The sequence below is a fragment of the Solanum verrucosum genome, unplaced genomic scaffold (assembly GCF_900185275.1).
Source record: "Solanum verrucosum unplaced genomic scaffold, falcon-dt-bn FXZP01000205.1, whole genome shotgun sequence".
NCBI classification, from domain to species: domain Eukaryota; kingdom Viridiplantae; phylum Streptophyta; class Magnoliopsida; order Solanales; family Solanaceae; genus Solanum; species Solanum verrucosum.
This window is the reverse complement of record NW_026019950.1, coordinates 305,024-324,598: the sequence shown is the minus strand read 5'-3', so window position 1 is coordinate 324,598 and position 19,575 is coordinate 305,024. Positions and strand designations below refer to the sequence as shown.

Below are 19,575 nucleotides of genomic sequence, written 5' to 3'. Positions count from 1 at the left end.
GGGGAAAGCTTCTTAGATTGAGCGATAGGCCGACGCCTTTCAATCAAAACAAATAGAATTCAAACGCGCACATACCCGACCCAAGAGATGACTTCCGTAGAGGAGAGGGGAAAGCTTCTTAGATTGAGCGATAGGCCGATGCCCTTTCAATCAAAATAAATAGAATTCAAATGCACACATACCCTGTTTTTACTTTACAACCAGCTTCCGACCCAAGGTGATTATAGAGGCTACCTTTTAGTAACGGGCCGTGATATGGGCCTAAAAGGCCGCAACTCAAATCTAATCTCTATGACCCGCGTGACATTTTTGGCGCTAATCTCCTTTTTCCGCGAACAGTAAATAGCGCGGGAAAAAAATGTTTCCTTTTAGCCGTTTATTTCAACCCTACTGAATCCCCAATTCGTTTTCATTTTCACAGTAACCTCGATTGTATCTACATTCTCAGTTTTTTCAGATTTGTTTTTGCTAACAATGGGTTCTTCAACAACAGTTGTGTTGCGGAGAAGAACGGAAGCTCCAAAACCGGGAAGAACATTGAGGAACAGGTCGAATTCAAGGAAAATGGTTGATGAAGATGAATATAGCGATACTTCATGTGAGAAATGTGGATCTGGTGAATACCCAGCTCAGCTTTTGCTTTGTGACAAATGTGACCGAGGATTTCATCTGTTTTGCTTGAGACCCATTCTGGCTTCAGTGCCCAAAGGCTCCTGGTTCTGCCCATCTTGCGATGATAACAAGAATCTGACAAGTACGTTTATGGGTTTTCAGTTTTTATTCGTTTATTTAATATTTGAACCTTTTTGTGTTAGAATTGTATTTGGGTGTTTATGAAATTTGCTAAAAATTGAAGTTTGATGTTGGTTGCCTAATCTTTAATTGTTTGACGATATGGTGTTAATTGTTATAGACAAATGTAGTTCGAGTACTTAATGTCAGCAAAGCAACTCTTTTATTTTTGGGTGTGTGAAACTGTAAATAAGTAGATGTCAAGAACCCCCAATGTTAGAACATCCCAAACTATTGAGTGTTGGAATGGAAGGGTCCAAATCAAGTGTGATGAGTTTTGATGATCTGTAGAGTACATTGATTGTACAGAAATGGCTATGATGGAGTTTCTCTTATTCGTATTAACAGCTAATCTAGGGGGAATGGTTTTATGCAGTGCTAATGATTTAATAACTATCTTTATAGCCCCAAATGTTTCAGTTTATGCTCCTACCTATTATCAATCCCAAGTAGTTTTGAATTAAGGTGTACTAGTAGTACTAGTTTCTTTAAGAAGGAATAGTAATCATAAACAAAAATTAAGTTGGACAGATGTGATTTTACAATGCCATGGTCATGACAGTAAAGATTTAATTTTGTACATGTTGCAATGCAATGTCTTGGCTATTTCAACCTTGAAGGAATCAGGTATCCAATACTTGCTCATACTTAATTTATTAGTGATTGATAAGGTGTTCTTATCTAATGTGCAGAATTTCCTCTTGTGCAAACAAAGATTGTTGATTTTTTCCGAATTCAGAGACCGTCTAACTCGATTAATGAGTTTAGTCCAGGCAAAGGTAAATTCTTTATAGTTATGATGATATTATCTTATTTGTTTGCTCTAATTACTTGATCTGATGGGTGTTGCTTTTGGTTGTTTTTTTGGTCAGATTGCCAGAAAAAGAGAAAACGTGGCAGTAGCTTGGTAGTGTCAAAGAAGAGAAGAAGATTATTGCCCTTCAATCCGACTAAGGATCCTACCCGGAGATTGGAACAAATGACATCTCTTGCTACTGCCTTGTTAGCAGCTGGAGCAGATTTCAGCAATGAGCTCACCTATATGCCAGGCATGGCCCCACGAACAGCTAATCATGCAGCACTCGAGCGAGAGGGAATGCAGGTAAAGTAGAACATAATCTTTAACATTTTGACTGACCAAATGTGTTAGATTTAGACTGGCATGCTATTACTGAATCTAACTTTGAGCGGGATCAAAACTTCCAATTGGAAGAAAAATAAAAAGGATGCATTGGCACATTGTAGTGGTTAAAGATGTCATCTTACTATCTTATTGTTAGATAAGAAATGGTCAAATCTCCCTGAATATCGTATGATTTATTTAGCTGACCTCAACTGACTAGATTCAGGATAGTCTGATTGACTGAGGGGAATCCTCTATGTTGTTTGCCACATAACCACTGGAGTGGTTTACATGGATACATGCCTTCTGAGTTCTGTGTGATGCTTGAAATTTTCACAAGGAGATAATTATATCTAGCTACTTAGTATGCCCATAGGGGAAAAGCTATGTAAAGCCTTAAAAGGAGAAATTGTGGGAAGATTTTTTATTTCATTGTATTATTTAGAAAAAAAGTCCCAACTTTCTTAGCATGATCCTTTGAATTGCCTATTTTTCAAATCTTAAGACTTCTGTTATTGAACTCCAGGTATTATCTAAAGACGATACAGAAACTTTACAGTTGTGCAAGAACATGATGAAACAGGGTGAATGGCCACCACTCATGGTTGTTTTTGATCCCAAAGAGGGGTATGTATTTGATCACTACTTTGCTTTCCAATGTATTCACAAATTATCATTTTTTTTGTGTGATCTTAATATGGGATGCTTAATTTATCTATTTATTTTTGCTTTGTCAGATTTACTGTTGAAGCAGATGCGATCATAAAAGACTGGACAATAATTACAGAGTATGTTGGAGATGTTGATTACTTGAATAACCGGGAAGCTGATGATGGAGATAGCATGATGACTCTTTTAACTACTAATGATCCTTCAAAAGACCTTGTCATTTGTCCTGACAAGCACAGTAATATTGCTCGCTTCATCAATGGGATAAACAATCATACTCCGTATGTTCTTTTCCATCAAACACTTTGTGCTTTTTGAAGTTACTATGATATCTCATGCTTATCCTATGGTTCTTTTTGTACGACACTTAATTATGTCAATCACACATCATCAATTTGTCCAGCATCTATGTGTTCTTTCTCGAGGAATGAGACTGAATTCTTTCAGAAAATCTTAATATTGCAAGCAGTTTAATCTAAAACTGGATGCACAAGTTAAACATAAACATGGCTAGTGTTAAATTCAAGCATGCCTTATACATGCATTGTATGGTTTTTCTTTTGGAGTGTTCTTAATTATACATATTTCTTCTAATGCAGCGCTGGGAAGAAGAAGCAGAATTTGAAGTGTGTGAGGTTTGATGTTAATGGTGAATGCCGTGTTTTATTGGTTGCAAACAGAGACATTCGAAAGGGAGAGAGGCTATATTATGACTACAATGGTTATGAAAATGAATATCCAACTGAACACTTTGTTTGACCTCATAGGATCCAAACTGATTTGTCCAAGCATTGGTTTCTAAATTTTTTAATCTATTGGCACATAGCGCAAAAGCCCTGTAAACACAAGGGCAAGGTGGAGGGGTATACAAGAATGATTTTGTCTTGGGTGCATCAAATGCAAAGAATTCCTAGTTTTTGGTCTCATTGTCCAGTCTCACATCTCATACCTTCAAGATATTTTTAGTGGACTCATGGAACATGACAACCTGAGAAGATTTTGTGTACAAATGTCAGCTATTGGTGATTCATCATGTAAATGCTTTAAGCTTGGTTCTGGAGAAAAAACTCATGTTTCCCCAAACAGAAGTTCCTTAAGCTGTCCAAGCAAAAACTTCTATTATTGAACTTTAGCATTTTCTGATCAATATCAGACTTGTTGAATATCCTTATAAATTGAATTGAATTGAATTGGTCAAGTTCAATCTCTACTTAGTATTGTTACATTTGAATTAATTGAACAATCATTGCAGCCTACTTTTTGTGAAGATTAAAGTTAGGCATGACAAGATACGAGGGAGAGATGCTTATACGGTACATACGGAGACATGACCTTAGATAGGAGAATATAGGAGATATAGATTAAGGTAGAAAGCTAGTAAGTAATTGAGTGTTGTCTCGCTTATCCTTCTATACTAGCAATAGTAGCATAATTCTTGTAGTTCCTTGTTTCTACGACTTCTGTTACTATTTATTATTCTTTGTACTTTGATTATCGTATTATTTTTTGTAGTTACTGTAGTTCCTTTTTCAGAAAGTTCTGTCATGCCTTGTTGAGTATTTTGCCTTCATTTCTTCACTCTTGTTGTTTTCTTGAGCCGAGGGTCTATCATAAACAACCTCTCTACCTCCAAGATAGGAGTAATATATGCGTACACAACACCTTCTCCATACCCCCACTTGAGGGATTACACTGTGTATGTTGTTGTTGTTTGAGATTTCTATTCCTTTTTGTTTTTCATCTGGTCCACTTTGAAATCCGACTAATCCGAATTTGCTTTAAGCAAATGCTGAATTCTTATCCAGGCTTCCCCTTTTAAAACTCTAATGGGCTTCAAGCCCAATATGAATCTGAAACATTTCTAATGTTCAAAGTACATAGAGTCTAATTCCTAGCCAAAAACTTCAATGTATTTTCCTTTGTAAAAAGTCATCAGATCCAAGACAAGTACTGGTGAAAATGTACCAAGATAAGAAGAAATTGGGGCTGATTGTCAGTAGTCCATAAAAACACTTTAAAACCTATGATTATAATGATCTATATATATAACTGCATGCAGAAAGGACCACCCTATGGCTCTGAATGTTTTAAAACCAAACCAAACAGAAACACAGAATAGAGTGGTCCTTTTTATTAATTAATAGCTTACCATAATCAGTAGACTTCTCACACAACACACATATACACAAAGACAAACATATCACAGTTGTCTCATTTACTTCCTTTTACCCCTTTCTCGTGACACACTTTTCTTTTTAATCTCAGAACGACACTCCTAAACCCGGATACACTTGGTCATGAGAATTCTCCTTTCAAATACTATAACATGTTTAAGGTTCATACATTTCATTTTAAAATTCTATATTGATTCAACGTATGTCACATGAATTGGAACAGAGCGAGTAGTCGATAATTTTAAGCCGTTGATTTTGAGTTACTGTCCCCACAACAATTTTAGGTGCGTGGTCCAGAAGGTGTAATTTTTATGTACTTCAATTTTCATGTTGCATTTTTTTTTAACCAGTGGACAAGAAAAGAGAGGAAAAAATGGCAGAGATTTTGTTATCAGAAAAAAAAGAAAAAAAAAGTGCACAAATCCCAAGATAAAAAAAGAAGAGTTTGTCAACTATTACCATTATTACTCAACATATATACATAATACTCAAACCGCCCACTTTATATCTTTTGTTGATCCACTGCAGTGATCAGTTGTGTTGTGTCCCTCATTATTTAATTTGTTTGTTTTCACAAATTTTTTCTATAAGAAAGAGTGCCCTCTTTTGTTGTTTTTCATTTGTTTTTCTAGTGACATAATTCACATATGTATGCACATTGTTGTTTTATTATATTTTCTGAACATAAATCATCAGTTTATTGTCTGCTCATTTTTCTCTTTCTCTTTTTACCCGTCCGTCGCTATTTTGCATTATAGCTAATGAAAACCTGACGTTACATAAGATTAGCGACAAATTTTGCTATTTAGCTATAAATTTTATTCATCGTTAAATCCAGTTTTTTTGGTAATCATGCTAGGATTATAGTACTATACAGTAGGACTTATTTATGTAGTAAATAATGATGCAAAGAATGTTATTTAGTATGTGGCGGAGCCAAAAATTCAAGTAAGGATTCAAAGAGAAAAAAAAAATATGTCGAAGAAATTCAACGAATTATATATATACATAAAAATGAATAAAATTACGTTATAAGTGAATTCATTAATTATGGAGTATGTATTTACATTATCCATGCATATAATTTAGTCACCAATCTTTCAGTGCATGACTGCGTGGACATCTCATTAGCTTACTTCAATTTTAAGTCAATATATAATGCAAAATGACATAGAAAACCTCTTTTTACTAGAAAAGATAAGGTATACACGAACCTTACCCGAGGAGTCTAGAAAAGCAATTTACAAAAGAAAATACATACATATGAAAGAAAGAATAACTAGAAAACATTTTCCTCCATGCCAAACGTACACAACCTTAGTTGCCTCTCTTTATTATATTATACATAGAGGTGAAGCAAAAACACAATTCCAGTACAAAGAAAGGGATTTTTACATTGTATAGCCTCCTATCAAAATAATAACCGGCAAGTATATATTTTGTATATTAATGTATATCTATTATAATTTGCGATTGTAATTAATTTTGACGAGCGGCCAAATATGTAACTTTCCAAAAAAAACAGGGCCAGGCCCATGTAAAATGATCAAGTACAAAGTGGTTAGTGGGCACCCATCTTACTTAACACCTTCTCAGAGAAATACAACCATCACAAGAAAGTCCCACACCTAAATTACCCACCAACCCATATCCCTTTGTTTGGTGGAAAATGTATACGTTTCCACCTTCATTTCCGCCCCTTTTAATTTATTTTAAACTTAGTTGCAAATATGATAACCTTAAAAATCTTACTCCCTCCATCCCACTTTAAACGATTCAGAGTACGAGCGTTATATCATCTAACTTTCACAAGAAATTCAGGATATGAGGAGATGATATATGTATATATTTTTTTCATACTATATAAAAAGTACTATAAATTACGATCAAAAGAGAAAACTCGTTTAACTCCCGATGGTAAATGTGAGGGACAAAAAGAGTAAAATATAAGAATTTCAATATTCTCCATGCATTATGTATATCTGTTTATGGGTTGGCATTTTTTTTGTTTTTGTCTACCTACTACTCATAACTCAAATACAATTTTCTATGGACAACCACACGGTTTACTTCATTCAATGTTTAGTTGGTTCTTTTGTTTGCTCATTTCTAGGCTTATTTTTTACCCTTTCTTCCAAGAGGATCTTGAGTGGATTTTCTACAATTATTAACTATAGAGTATATATATAGTAACAATTATATCCCAAAGTCAACTAATAATTTTTGGGTAGTAATGTTCATTGCATAAGGGTACTCTCATGGTTAAGTTTCTTGGTTCAATTCATCTAATTATAGTATTTATAGAGTTGAAAATTGAAATTATCCCTTCAAAGAATGTCTTGGGATTCACTTATATATAGACAAAGGTAGTTAAATCAGTTGGCCTTGTTACTAGTGGTATTAATCTTGCATGTAGATGCCGGCTGTTAAAAGGACATTATTATATTCTAACTACTTCATTAACACTTTTAACGTGTCTGGCACGTGAGATGAAATCGTGATTTGAAATTATAATATAAAATCGTATGAGATGATGAAATTAAAGTAGTGCTTGGATATGTCATTTGAATTTTTTAGTTGTATTTTTTTTCATAAACATAACACATTGATCATAAATTATGAAAACTATTAAAATTATACAATCTATCACAAAAGTAAAATATATTATCACAAAATTATTCTACAAAAAAATACAACATTTACTAATCGAATTTTAGCTCCATAAAAGATAAAATTGAACATGAGTTGTCGTGTACTACTCTTGTTGAAGTAATAATAAATTTGGTTGGTGATAGTAATGACTAGTCTACACTATATCAAAAATGATTTTTAGTGGCAGTTAATTAGCGGCAACAACTTAATTGCCGCTAAATATATATTTTTTGGAAACAATTACCTGTGACAATTACATTTAGCTCTCCTTGTAAATACTGTTAAAGCTTATAATGACATTGGATTTAATGACAATTAACTAATGTCCGTGAAAATTTTAACATTCTTTTTGTTAATGTAGATCTCTAACAGTTATTTTAATTTGTTGTAGTATATATGCCGCTACCCTTTGGGTGCGCACAGGGTGTATATGAGTATATTTGATATAAATGGTTTAAAGATTGATAAGTGTAATAATATAAACTATAACTTTGTTTGCATAAAAAATAAATGATTAATAAATATAAAATGACGCTGTTGCTTTCTTTTATAAAAAAATTTGAAGGTCAATTTTTGTATTTGAAAAACATAAAATCATGATATGAAATTCTCAAAACAATTTATTTTAATTATTATTTTAAAGAATTTGGGATTTCATGATAATTGAAATCATTAGATAAAATCGTATGTCCATAAGCCTACTAAGCATAATAGATCTTTGAGAAAATGTACTTCATTATTTTAATTTGTTTGTTTGATTTTGATTTGATACGGAATATAAAAAAATAAAAAAAGCTTTTGAGTTTTATAATTTTAAATAAAAACTATGTATAATGTACCAAAATATCCTTTAATTTTATTATATTAAATATGTCAAGTAATTAAAATAGAGAAAGTAACATAAGAAAACTAGTAAATGATAAACAAATAAAAACATACAGAGTAACATAACCAAACTGTTAATAGGCAATCCATTTGCAAATAAATAAACTTGGCCTTTGTTACAAAGTGATATCCCTTTCCATTCATTTTACATGTCTTAATTAACTTGATTGGATATGAAATTTTTAAATATAATATTTTAAAGATGATATTCTAACTAATTTATTCTTTTAACTATTTGTATTAAACTGAAGGGATTTTATTTGACTTTTATGATATTTATATTTAAAAAGAATTAATTTTAAGGATCTAAGACCATCTCCAATCAACTTCTATTTTACTCTCAATTCTCTATATTTGGAAAATAAAATAGAAAATGGGCACTCCAACCGTCCTCCAAATCACTCGCTATTCTTCAAATTTAGAGAGTTGAATAGTAGTTCTCCAAATTTGGAGAACTACTATTCACACTCTCTATTTCACTTTTTCAATATTTTATTATTATTTTCATTACTTTCTAATTAGCATATTATTTTACATATAATTTCATTAATTAAATATTTAATATTCATAATTCTTTTTAAATGTTTATTATTTAATATATACTACTTTAATTTCAAATTAATAGTATTTAATTTTTTTTTTCAAATTTTCATCAATAATAATAAAAAATTATTATTAATTTTCATTATAAAGAATACACAAAATTAAAATGGTAAAATGTAAAATTTAATTTAAATACAAGATAACAATACAATACATAACATAATAATTTAAATACAAAATAAAATACAATACATAACATAATAATTAATTCGCGATGAAATAAGAATCATGTCGAAAAGATGTTGAACGTGCATTCAGAGTTCTGCAATTATTGTAGGACCGTCACGTTTATGGAGAAAGGAAGTGTTACATGATATAATGACTACATGTATTATACTGCACAACGTGATAATTGAGGATGAACGTGATCTTAATGCACCAATTCAAGATGTCGTAGAGGCTCCAACTCCAACGACAAAAATTGTGGTAGATGAAAATCTCCGATTTGGACAATTTTTAGCTAGACATAAAAAAATTAAGGACAAAAATGTTCATTTTGAACTCCATAATGCATTAATAGAGCATTTATGGGAGCAACATAATAATTTCAAAAATGGAGTGTTTATGTAATGTTTATGTAATTGTATTTGACTTTTAATTAAATTTGTCCATTAATTTATATACTATATAATATTTTCTTGCAATTTATGGAATTTAAAATTTTAGAATAAAATATAACTTTATATTAAATTTTAAAAAATAAAAATAAAAATTTGTATCACATGAGAATTATATAAAGTAATTATTGGGGAAAAGAAATAAATAAATTATATTATGAAATAAGAAATAAGAATGAAATAGAAATAATAATATAATATTAAGGAAAGAGAAAAAGATTCATTTTTAAAGAGTAAAATTGAGAATTGGGTTGAAATTGATTGTTTGAGAAAATAGAGAACTTTATATTTAGATAATAAAATAGAGTGTAAGGTTGGAGATGTGTTTTAATTTTATAAATTTAAAATAATATAAAATATTTTTTAATAACATAGACAAGTAGTAATATAATATAAAACTAAGAAATATGATACGGCTGTGAATTGAAAGTGGACAGTTTGGTTGTGCGTATGACATGTAGATGACTTTGTTAGATGCGTCGGCTATGAGAATAGGAACAAAAGGCATGCGTCACATCATGTGGCCACCAATCCCCTTTTCTCTCCCCACTTCACATCTGGGGAGTTAGGTGGGACTTCATACATTCGGATGAATCTAATAAATTTTTTGTAAATTTTATATTTGTATTAAATATTGATTGATGGTTGAATGATAAAAAAAAGGGTCATATAAATGTTTTCTAAGCTAAAGTTGTACCTTAAATACTTGCGACAATGTCGTGGATAAGATTGTTCTTAATTTAATCATAAATTTAAGATTTGAATTTTGAATATTAAAAAAATCTTTAATAAAAAGCTTCTTCTTCTAAATAAAGTTTCATATAGTGTAATTTAAAATAGTTAGACTTTAATATAAATAAAAAATATTAAAATAAAAGCTAAATACATATCTAAATCAAAAATTCGATAACACATCGAAACAAAGTTGATCGAATAATAAACATCTCTCAACTACCAAATCCTTATCTAACAACACATTAAACATAAATTGAAGATAGGTACTGCTCATTAAAAAGATAGTCCACTAAATCGGCAATACTGACCAAGATAAAGATAAATTCGGGACCCTTTCGATAATGGGAGTGTAATAATATAATTTTAAAGCTGTGTTCGGTAGGAAGGAATTTCTTTTAATTATTTTTTATGGAAATTAAATATATGTATTTACATAATTAAGAACATATAATTTTAAAAAGGAATATTTTTCTCTTATTATATAAGAGACAGTTTGTGCTGAAGCAGGCACATCTCCGTTGACGTGCCTGCTTCAGCATGTTTTTTTAAAAAAAACTTAAAAATTTATTTCTTTTATTTTACTTTAATTTAATTAGTGTATAAAAAAAATTATACAATTCGTTTTAGCCATGACTTTTAGTTTAAATTCAAGACTTCATGCTGAATCAACCTCTCCGTCAATGTGTCTGCTTCAGCATGTTTCGGAATTTTCTTTCAAAAAAAATTACTTCTTTTGTTCTACTTTAATTTAATTAGTGTATATTTTTTTAAAAATCATGAAATTTTAGTTTTAAATTCAAGACTTCACGCTAAATCATGCACCTCTCCGTCAATGTGTCTGCTTCAGCGTGTTTCGAAAAAAAATTTAGTGTATAATTTTTTTCGAAATTATGAAATCTGGTTTAGTTATGGCCTTTAGTTTTAAATTCATATTCTTTAGTTATTGCTTTATTATTTTGAACGTCGATAATATTTATTTTATATCTTGTAACTTCTATGAGTAAAAAAATAACGATCGATGATGAAAAATATATTAATTTTGACATCTTAATGGACCTCTCCACAATAAATTTGTGCAACAAAATGTAATTGACAACTTAAAGAAAAATCATACTTATTAAAATTTGACCAGCTTTCTAAATTTTACCTATATCACATAAATTAAAATAAAAAAAATATTAAGATATTGGGCCGTGCTAGCAGAGACACCTATTTCTAGTAATTCTAGATAAGTGAGTTGTACATCATTAAAAAATTATATTTAATGAAAATAATTTAATTTTAAAAACCCCAATATTTTTTTAGCGGGGAATGAATAAACATGATATAATAAGGAGCGCACGGAGTACGTTATAACTTATAAGTAGTAGATAAAATATTATAAAATATAGTATAAGATTAAAAGGTGATAGAAACGTTGGTCATGTTAAAAAAAGATGCAACACGTTGACAAGGATTGAAAATTGGTCGGTATGATAAATAAAAGCAGTAAATTAAGGCGCCATTTAATCATATAGTATAATATAGTATCGGTATGATAATTAAGCAGTAATAAATATATATATCCCCCATGCATACGTAGTCCGTGAGCTCATTTATAACACCCTTCCATATTCCAACCCCACCTACAAATATTCTTTCAAAAACTTCCTCTCTCTTTTTGGAGTGTCCAAAATTAAATGCAAAAATGTTTTACTTGAAATTTCTCCAATATTAAAGATTTTAAAAAATATATATATACACTATTGTACTCTTTGCTCAAATGCTCATTCTTTATAGATAAAAAAAAAAGGTTGTTCTTGTCGTAAATATTAAACACTCTTCACTTCTACTCTTAAGATTATGAGTTTGAATTATTAAACGAACGAAAAAGATGAGATCAGATAAAATAATAATAAAGGTCACTCTTAACTAAATATTGGAAATTATTGTAAAGTTGTCTTTCTCTATTTTGTCAATATAAAAGGTCACATTTTATAACAGTCCATGTGAATTTAAGTAATTAATCCAATAAGCAAAAACGAAAAAAAATTGACCCTCTCCAAACATGTTGACTCTTATACAATACTCGTAAAGCGTTATCAATAAGGTTTGTGGTGGAGTTGTAAGTATTTTATTCATCATTAATCAGATGTCTCAGGTTTGAGTCCACCTAGATACAAAGTTTCCTTTATTAGAAAACATTTTACCCCAATGTGAAATTCTCGACATTTAGTCAGGCTCTCATATGTATGAGTACCGAACACGTAATAACAATGTATTTTACTTTTTGGTGGTGGCTGGTGGAGGTCAACTTGTATGACACACTGTGATAGAACTATATATGATGATATCATCCAATATGTCAACACTAGCACTAGTACGAATTATTTGACATGTTAGACACAGAAGAAAAGGAAATAGGGTAAAACAGTTGAAAGAATCTGCGTACTGTTTCAGCATAACAAAGCAACCATATGCATGCATCTCCTTGAATAAAGAGAAAAAAAAAAGTATAGTATAGTCGTGGACTTTGTCTAAAATAAGTTGTTGCTTAAGAACAAGCCTACCCTATTCAATTCAAAAAAATCTACTTTGTACTTAGGCCGGATACAAAGATTAAGGTACGGACTCGGTCAAATTCAGTATCTTTGATATAGATTTTTGCATGTTTTAATATGTCAAAACTATTTATTTAAGCAAATAAATTTTAAATTTTGACTTTGTTTTGCGACTCGCTATACTTCACATTCTTTTATTTTTCCTACTCATGTGGTAATGTTTTTCTCTCTATTTACAGCTTACTCAATTAATAACACAACCTCCTAAGGTCCCCCACGTTAGATAATTCTATAGATTCTGTCTTCTTTGTGTTTCATCATTGTCCTTTTAGTTTCTTTCTCTCTTTTAAAGTATTTGGTGTCACCTATTTTGCTTGGGTGAATTCAAGTATTGGGTGTACGAATAAAGTCTTATATTTGTTCTTTATATATAAGCGTAGAGAAACATTTTTAATAATGCGAGACTTTTTTGAAGAAATTTGTGTATGCATGAGCATAAAACATTATATATGCCACGCTCTGTTAATAATATATCTGAACTATTTTATCCCAACACAGAGATGATACAATTCAAATTATATATATGTCAATGAAATAATTGACAAGAAAATCAAGTTAATTTAGTAGGCATTTGACCTATATATATTCATAAAACGAATACGAAGTATATGATTTATTAATTTGACGTGTTATGTATTTCAATACGTTATTTATAGATTATGAACTATGATTTACTCATTTGGTAAGATTAGATAAGACTTTGAGAAATTTGAATAGTTTTCACAAGTTATGAAAAGTACGTACTTACCAGAAAAAACTATCTATAATTTAAGAAATTTAAATTAGGTGTTCAAAAAAAAAATTTAACTTCAAATCGACCTAATTTCAAGCTAATATTTTATCATGATAATCATATCCGAATGAGTTCTAAATAACTTATATATTGACACGTGGAAATATTTCAAGACCCCACAGGAGCCTACTATAGTATAGAGACATAAAGAATTGTCAAGGCAAGCATAATTTATGGTTCAACTATTTTTTTTCTGTTCATTAATTCTGCCAATTACAACCCAATAATTAAAAAAAATTAATGTTCCAATTGCTATGGATGTAGAGAGTTTACCTATATCTTATTTTTTACCGACCTATTATATTTTCATTAATCTCAAAATATTTATCGTATTTTTTTTATCTATACATCATTTCATAAATTTAAATTAAGAATGATTATATTATTTATGTGTCATAATTAAGATATTTATAATCATTAAAGATAATTATTACTAAGAATACATAAAATGAATATAAAAAATATATTTTTAACTTTCAAAATGATAAATATTTTGAGACTGAGGGAGTATGTTTGACGCATAAATCCATTTTAGTATAAACATAATATTATCGCTTACTATAGTACTGATAAATATATAAAGTCTGCTTAAATTTGATTTACAGCTTGTCCTTTGAATAGGCTTTGGCAGTCAATAAGGACCTTTTTTTTAAAAAAAAATAATAATAATATTTTGACTTTTATAAATATCACGTAATTTTATTTATCAAAACTTAGAAAAATAGAAGAAGAGTAACTAATAATTTTATTTGAATCTCAATCTCCAACGATTTTAGTTTACACTTATTTTATTGATCAAGAGGCCATGACTATAACACGGAATCACTTTTAATTAAGGAAAAATTACATAAATACACAACTTAAGATATCATAATTTCTAAAAAAATTACCATTTTAAAAAATTACAAAAGTCACCTCTCAGATACATCCCTATCCTCTCTCAGATACATCCATGTTTCCTCTCAAATATATTCCTCTCCTTTCGGATATATTCCTATCCCTTCTCAAATACATCCCTCGCGAGAATTCTAGAAAAATTGTTGCAGCACACTTCAAAAAAGAGGAAGAATTTCTTCACCAAGAAAACATGAAAACTTTGTACTTTGACTTTACCAATTAACAATAGTAAAATTGATAGTTGTAGTCAATAACCATGCTTCAATTTAAGGTCCTTTAGTCCTCAATTTAAAAAGTATTTTTAGGGGGAAATTATTTTATTTTTTACTTCTGAAAAACAATTTTACTACTCTTCGAAAACACTTATTTACCCTAAAAAATTGATCAAACGTCAAAATAATATTTTTAATCTTTCAAAAGCTTGATCAAACAAACTACGCATCTGATTATAAAACACAATAATGGCAAATGAATACAAGGACATTAGTAATAATACTGCTGTAAAGTGGAGTATGAGTATGTATGATGAAAATAAAGAAAAAGGTCTGAAATGACATATTTTTTGTATATAATGTTTTGTCTGATTAACACATGAATAAAGAGAATGGTAAAGTTTTTTTTATGTATGATTAATTAAGAACATATTTGTTGGACAATAATTGAATATTGCACCTAACCTAGGATTCTACTAGTTGGAAACACGTGTTTAGAACATGAAATGTAATTATTTTGTAGGAGACATATTAAGATGGACAAGACTTCTTTGCATAATACTTTGCTTGTTGGAGTGTTTTGCTAAAAATACCTAGTAATAATGTTGGTTGACATCTAATGGTTGATTGTAGTATACTAATTTTAGTATCAAATCCGATATAAAATCATATAATGTTTAAATTATTTTATTAAGAACAAAATGAGAATTTTAAAGCTAAATAGTTTTAGACAGACTAATAAGGAAATTGTGTTACTTAACTAGAGACAAAAGGAATATATATATTTTTTTTTAAAAAATTCCACCTAGTATTTTCCCTGAATTAGGATCCTGACTAATTCGGGGAAATGCACAAATACTTGATTTTATGGTCGTCATTTGAATTATACTTGAAGTTCAAAGTTTTACAAGTGTACCTGCTTCAGACACAACTTTAGACGTACGCGACTGAAGTTAAAGATTCGTGTTTGAATTCAGACGTTATGTCTGAAGTATGACTTTGAAAAGACCAAGCATCAATATTTTTGTTTGAAGTTTGATATGGCTTTGCCAAATTCAAATTTCAAACATTTTTTTTACTGAAGTTATTATGGTCTCGAAAAGGTCTAATTTTAGACATTTATTTACTGAATTTATGTAATTGGCAAAACCAAACTTCAAACATTTTGACATGAGGTCAAAGCATATATTTACCCCAACTTCATATACATATGATTGAAATTCAAAGAACTAACTAAAGCAAGTAAGTAAAAAGAGAGAGAGAGAGAAAAGGGCTTCATGTAAGTTGATTTTCTATCTCTACAATCTTTGCGTATTTGTTTTTCACCAAAATGTGAATAGTGCACGCAACATTTATTTTAGGTATATGATTATTTTTTAGATATAAATATGGACTTTACGTGTTTGATTTAATTGTAAATGATTATTTTTTGGTGATTTGATTTTGTAAACGACGGTGATGTCGGCAAAGGAGTAGAATTGTAAGCTTGTCAAAAGTGGTCATCAATTTAATATTATTATTTTTTAAAAAGGGTACAACTTTAATGACAACATCTAAATACGATGTTTCGTAAATTTTTTATGAGTACTAATTCAAATTTTTATCACATAAAATTCATTAAAAATAAGATCATTTAAAAGGGAAGTGCTCTCTAACAAATATATAAAAATCATAAAAATAATAAAATATATAAAATGTGGTGAAATATTTTAAACACAAAATCCTCATACGAATTACAACAAAGAGAAAATTTACAAAAAAAAAAAGAAAGAAAGTGATAAAAGCATATAAAAGATGCGAGGAAAGTGTGCTACAATCGCTTATTTTATATAAAAAAAATAATTCAATATAATTCATAAAATATCATCAAAAAATTTGTGCCGCTGAAGTAACAAATCCTCATATGAATTAAACTAGAGAGAAATTAATTACGTCCAAAAAAAAATCATATAAATATAAGAGGTGAGAGGACAGTTGCTACGAGTGCATACCGTTTAAATATGCTCTTAAACTATTTAAAATTAAGCAGATATGTCTTTTGTTAATAGTTCAGTTTCTTTATCATTTTAGTTAAAATATGTTTTTAGTTTTCTTGGAGCCCTGACCAATTAATCTAATTAGATGATTTATAAGAGAGAAAAAAAAGTCAAATATATCCAAGTAGGAAAATTAAGCATACATGTCTTTTGTTAATATTTGAACGATAAACACATATGTCATCCAAATTATTATTAACGAATGACATGTCGGCTACTAATCCAATGGTCATTTTCCATAAAATCAAAAGTCTTTACATTAATTAGCAAACTAGTACTACTAATTAATTGGAGTTACCATCGAAGGATATGGTGCAGTGGATGATATTGTTCCTCCCTTATTCAGATATCTCGGGTTTGAGCCGTGGATATGGAAAAATCTTTGGTAGGGAACACTTCCTTAAGGGCTTACGTGGTGCGAATTTAGAATAGTCAAACTCTAATGAAAGAACCGAACATCGAATAGGAAATAAAATAAAATTAGTTGTAGACTACAAGTGACCCTACCTTTTGAAAACTTTATATTGTTGTTGCCTTGTTGGGTTATTGTCTGTACTAAAGGCTTCAAATTGAAATGATATGGTCGGTAATCAATTTGATTACAAGTAAAATTGAAAAATTAGTGGTAACATAAGTGTACTTAGACAATGTAATCAATGGCATTTTGTGTATGGTAAAATGGAAACAAGACAAACTTGCTTTTTTGACTTTGTAATTAACCATCTTTGTCTTTTACGTCAAAGATCAGACACAGCCAAATTAGGCTTTAATTCTAGGATTAGTCCATTTGATTAATAATTATAAACCCCACTACTTATCTTAATCCTATCGACTATCTTTTCTATTAAAAAGTTGATTTCAATTCACTAAGCAATCAAATATAACCATTAAAAACAAAAACAATTTACTCCAATAATTAATTTTTGAATAGAAAGCGAACTTGTCATCAGATGGTTTTTAATTACGCGATGATTTTTTGCATCTTGTAATATATATTAGTATAAATATTAAAATCGTGTGTGCATCACATTGTGGACTATACATGATGAAAAGTTATTGACAATAAGTCGATAAAAGTGGGACAATTTTGAAGAGAAGATAATTAAATTTTAAAGATAAGATAAGCTAGCTAGGTTTGTCGACCTAACTAAGCATTAATAATTCATTACCCCAAAATAAAGTGAACCGTAAATCATGACACATAAGTGTTTTCCATGTAATTGGTTACATAAAAAAGATCTTTGCAACGTAATTTAAATAAATTAATTGAGACATCAAAATAAATATTTGGTAATAGATCATAAATAAAAATCATAATAATCCATTATTCTCTTTATTTTTGTTTATGTGACATTCTTTTTTTTTTGGTGTGTTCCTCAAGAAATGTCAATTTTTTTATTTAACAACTATCTAACGATATCATATTATTTTATTTTTTATTGATTCTTAATTAATATTTTATTATAAACAAAATAACGCTCATTAAAAGAATTAACACTAAAATGACTTTAAGTAAGACAACTTGATAAATATAACAATTTTATTTATTTATTAAACTTCATATCCATGTAAATTAAGACGAATAAAATAATAAAACTTAGGAAATTTATTACGTAAATTAAAACTGATGCAAATAGAAATAAAAAGCAAAACCTATACAATGTCAGATAAAGTTATTTTTTTTAAAAAAAATTATTCAGAAGGTACGTATAAGACCATTTACTGGATTTGGCTGCAAGTTGTCGGTTTATTACACAACCAATGTGTGCAATTTGATTCTTCACAAATTACTGTAGTAAATATTGAATGAATTAATATAAGTTTTGAACATATCGTCTAGATCGTAACGGGATGAATATAACGTATCCTCTTAGCTAGAGGGTAGGGTGTATTAGAAGAATTAGTTTATGTATGATATTATTTAGTATTATGTTTGACAAGAATTTTGAATCAATATATATACCTTACATGGCCTTAACTGAATGTATTATTAATTGATTTATATGTGGTTTTCTAATTATTTGTATTTTGAACAATAAAATTGTATACATATTAAAATTATAACTTGCAATTTTTATGTGTAAATGTAGATGATTTATTCAATTTTATTATCGTTTACGTCTTTTCTATTTTAAAAGTAGACGATCTATCTTTTTTAAATTGAAAATTGATGTTTTTGTAAGTGATCAATTTATTACTATGACAATTATTTACATCAAATAATTCAAGTGGCAAAATAGAAAACATGACGATCAAATTTTTCTTCTCCTAACTAGTTAGAAGGTAACAAAAAACAAGATAGTTCGACAATTATCTACTTTGACTCAATTACACACTCCCTATGTTTCTATTTACTTGTCTATTTTTGTCTTGACACACCTATTAAGAAAACGGAAAAGGGCCTAAAATGCCCCTCAAGTATTTGAATTGGTACAAAATTACCCTTCATCCACCTATTGGCTCTAAAATACCCCTGACGTCCACCTTTCGGCTCAAAAATACCATAATGTCTAACGGATTATATTCATTAGGTGGATGGAGGGTAATATTGTACCAAATCTCATAGTTTAAGGGAATTTTAGGCCCTTTTCTGTTAAAATAATAAGCTCACATGATTGACTTGATTTTGAATTTCATAGTAAATTTAAAATTATAAAAAGGTTAGGCATCTACTCTCTACTCCTCCCTCCCCGTCCCTTCACTTCCTATCTCTTCCAAAAAAAAATTCTATTTGGATCTTGTCCACCATTTTTTAAAAAAAAATTATGACAAACAAGAGAGAAAAAA

General features: G+C 29.4%; 3 protein-coding genes across 3 annotated transcripts in view; 2 read left to right on the top strand and 1 right to left on the bottom strand.

Moving 5' to 3' along the window:
* Window positions 1–19,575, bottom strand: part of LOC125813770 (ubiquitin-60S ribosomal protein L40) — a 275,584-nt gene that overhangs the window by 233,384 nt on the left and 22,625 nt on the right. The window lies entirely within an intron of this gene.
* The window catches only part of LOC125813760 (thylakoid lumenal 17.4 kDa protein, chloroplastic), a 115,547-nt gene that overhangs the window by 74,411 nt on the left and 21,561 nt on the right, over window positions 1–19,575 (top strand). The window lies entirely within an intron of this gene.
* LOC125813749 (histone-lysine N-methyltransferase ATXR6) lies at window positions 392–3,371 on the top strand. The gene is made up of 6 exons (XM_049493215.1): window positions 392–754; window positions 1,485–1,571; window positions 1,665–1,894; window positions 2,442–2,542; window positions 2,653–2,865; window positions 3,184–3,371. Exons 1-6 carry the CDS (start codon window positions 475–477, stop codon window positions 3,341–3,343), a joined length of 1,071 nt encoding a protein of 356 aa, XP_049349172.1. The 5' UTR covers window positions 392–474; the 3' UTR covers window positions 3,344–3,371.

Bases quoted from the DNA above. Each gene is read 5' to 3' on its own strand.
- LOC125813749 (XM_049493215.1), top strand. From the start codon at position 475: ATGGGTTCTTCAACAACAGTTGTGTTGCGGAGAAGAACGGAAGCTCCA. The intron at 755-1,484 runs GTACGTTTATGG...TCTAATGTGCAG, and splicing joins TGATAACAAGAATCTGACAA to AATTTCCTCTTGTGCAAACA. The intron at 2,866-3,183 runs GTATGTTCTTTT...CTTCTAATGCAG, and splicing joins GGGATAAACAATCATACTCC to CGCTGGGAAGAAGAAGCAGA.